Source organism: Arachis ipaensis, chromosome B10 (assembly GCF_000816755.2).
Source record: "Arachis ipaensis cultivar K30076 chromosome B10, Araip1.1, whole genome shotgun sequence".
Lineage (NCBI taxonomy): Eukaryota > Viridiplantae > Streptophyta > Magnoliopsida > Fabales > Fabaceae > Arachis > Arachis ipaensis.
Genome location: NC_029794.2, coordinates 684,055 through 687,305, shown reverse-complemented (window position 1 = coordinate 687,305; position 3,251 = coordinate 684,055). Strand labels below are relative to the sequence as shown.

The window sequence follows — 3,251 nt, the reverse complement described above, 5'->3', positions numbered from 1 at the left end:
TTTATCAGTTTAAATTTTTTAGACGAGTAATTTCATGACATAATATCATAATTTTATATCTAAAAAATTTAAAATTTAATTTTTAGTAAATCCAAAAAATAAAAAGTAGTATAAGACAAATAAAAAAAAACACCTATACAAATAATTAAAACACACTTTCTAAAACATAAATCACAATAGCACTGAGTTTCCTCTTCTTTGCTTAGGAATATAATAATCCTAGTTTCAAGGCAACTACACAAAAAGTGTAGTGTGTGTGGTGTAGATTAGGGTTAAAACGTGTAACACTAACTTGACTTCTATCTTTCTTCTCATTTGAACCAATTGTGAATCACTTCATTGACTTGTTGACCAGAAGTCAACTTCAAGGTGCCAAGATAAAGAAGTAGTAAACTACTAAATGAAAATATAATAATCAATCATTTTGATTAGTTTAGGTTATCTATTGCAAGTGACAATAATAAAGACTATATTAAGTGTATATTAAATTCAGCTATTAAAATCAACTATCAGTATAAAATATATATTAAAATATAAATATATTTTAAAAATTAATTAAATTAAATTACATATATATTTAATTATAAATATATTGATGGCTGATTTTAGTATACAAATAATATTTTTGCAATGATAATTTGTCAAGGAGAAATTAGTGGTCTTAATTTATTTCCTACTTGAATTTAAGACTTAATAATAAATAATTCCTTAAATAAAGGTTCGAAAATAAAGAAATTAAATGGTTAAATAAATAATTCCTTAACAAACAAAATAAGTGGTTAAATTAAAGGTGCAAGTATTTAGAAAATAAAGTTTGTGAACTAACATGTTATGTAACCTTTTCTAAATTAAAGAACCTCATGATTTGATTTAATTTTCAATCTCATAATTTAAATACATAATTAAGATTTTACAATTAAGAAAACCCAATATTAAATGGAATATTTTTAAATTTTATTTCCAACATGGGTGCAACCAAAATTAAAAATAAATTAAATATGTAAAAAATTAAAATTAAACAAACTAAACATGATCCATTTAAATTGGTAGACCAGCCCATTATATTATCTCTTTCATATAATCTCTTGCAAGATTGAAGTTGAGATTCTGTTTCTATGTTTGCGGCAATATTATTGGTGCACTTTTCCTGTGTCATCTTCAATAATATCACCAAATATTATTAGTGCTTGCATTGTGCATTTGTGCTTCAATTCTTTGTTTGTCACAAACTGTGCCCACTAATAAATGGAAGTGTGAAATGTGAAAACCTTATTTAATTTCTTCTTGAGGATGATGATGACAATTGCTACACGGGTGCATAAGATATTTGAACAAAGAGTAATGTTAGATAATTAATTTTTTTTTTAATTATTTTGTTTCACTTACTTTTTTTATTCTAAATAGTAAATTTTTAATTCAAAATCTAAAATTAAATATTTAAACATTAAAGTTAGTTAATATTGATTAACTTTTTTTAAGTAAAGAAACAGAAAATATAATTTTATTATTTTTACTATTTTTTTTCCTTAATAAAATTTCAAAAACAAAAAATAATACTAAAAATAAAAAAAATGAAAAAAATAAACCAAAAGCAACCTAAAATTTTAAGTTTTTCAATATACTTTCTACATTTAATACTTTAACATAGAAGTGCCTATTTATATATATATAATTAGTTTGGATATAGCTAAAAGTTTTGAAAGCACTAAACACATGCATCATGATCTACTTGCTATATAAAAGGACTCCATTCTATGGAGCATAAGCATGCCAAAGACAATAAATTATTTATGTGAAATTGCAAGGGAAACACCTTTAATTTTTGATACTTTGTAAATTTCTCTCAAAGCTTTCAGCTTCCTCCTTTAAAATGATCAAAATATGAAATAATCATCACAATAGTTAACATCTCATTTATTATTATACATATTTTTAAAAATTGAATTAATAGGTACGTTAGTGCTTATTTATACACCCGTCTTTTATAGTAATTAAATTTTTTTATCTTTACAAAATTAGTTTACCGAAATATATACTTTAATTTAAGGTTTAATTACTCTGTTGGTCTCTATAGTTTTGTGAAATTTTCAATTAGGTCCCTATATTTTTTTTTTCTTTTAATTGAGTCCTTGCACCAAATTTTTTTTAATTGGGTCCCTACACTTTTTTTTTCTTTTATTTAAGTCCCTGTACCAATTCTTTTTTTTTAGTTGAGTCCCTATAAAATTAAGCCAATTACTACTAAGAGGGACTTAATTGAAAAAAAAATTAGTGTAGGGATCCAATTAAAAAGAAAAAAAGTATAGGGACCTAATTGAAAATTTCACGAAACTATAGGACCAACAGAGTAATTAAACCTTAATTTAAATTTCTAATAGTGTTTAAAATATATATATATTTTTTTAACTTACAATGACATGCATGTTAGAGTGACTTTTTTTTTTGTTATGCATATATGCAGTACAAATATATATAGAAGATGAGCAAAGATTGGGTTGTTATTGTGTTTGTGATATTTGTTTCAAGTAGTGGAATATTATTCAGCAATAATGTTTGTGCAAAACCACCTCCTAATGTTAACATAGGAGCAATTTTAGCTCTCAACTCAACCATTGGAAAGGTGGCAAAAATTGCTATAGAAGCAGCAGTGAATGATGTAAATTCAGATTCAACCATTCTCAGTGGAACCAAGCTTAACATCTCTATGCAAGACACAAAACTATCAACTGGATTTCTAGGAATCATTGACTGTAAGTGCATTATAAATCTCATACATATTTCTTTGTTTACAAATTTCTTTAGTAAAGAGTAGAATCAGGTGAGGAGCGAATATTTATCAAATTTAGAAAAAATATATATGTACATTGCATGTGATAATATTTTTTAATAGATTTTTTTTACTAAAAAAAATAATTGGTTTAATTATTCGGTTGGTCCTGTAGTTTCGTGAAATTTTCAATTAGGTTCCTATACTTTTTTTCCTTTTAATTGAGTCATTGCACCAAATTTTATTTTTAATTAGGTCCCTATACTTTTTTTCCCTTTTATTTGGGTCCCTGTACTATTTTTTTTTAATTGGGTCCCTATATAATTAAACCAATTATTATTAAGAGGATCTAATTGAAAAAAAAAAATTGGTGCAGGGATCCAATTAAAAGAAAAAAAAGTATAGAGACCTAATTAAAAATTTCGCGAAACTATAAGGACCAACAGAGTAATTAAACTAAAATAATTTATACTTTTTACTGAAA

General features: G+C 24.5%; 1 protein-coding gene across 1 annotated transcript in view; it reads left to right on the top strand.

Annotated features, from left to right (window-relative positions):
• Positions 2,480 to 3,251, top strand: part of LOC107622669 (glutamate receptor 3.6-like) — a 7,798-nt gene continuing 7,026 nt past the window's right edge. Inside the window, exon 1 of the mRNA XM_016324652.2 lies at positions 2,480 to 2,750. Within this exon, the coding sequence (XP_016180138.1) occupies positions 2,480 to 2,750 (271 nt within the window). The remainder of the gene's footprint in view (positions 2,751 to 3,251) is intronic.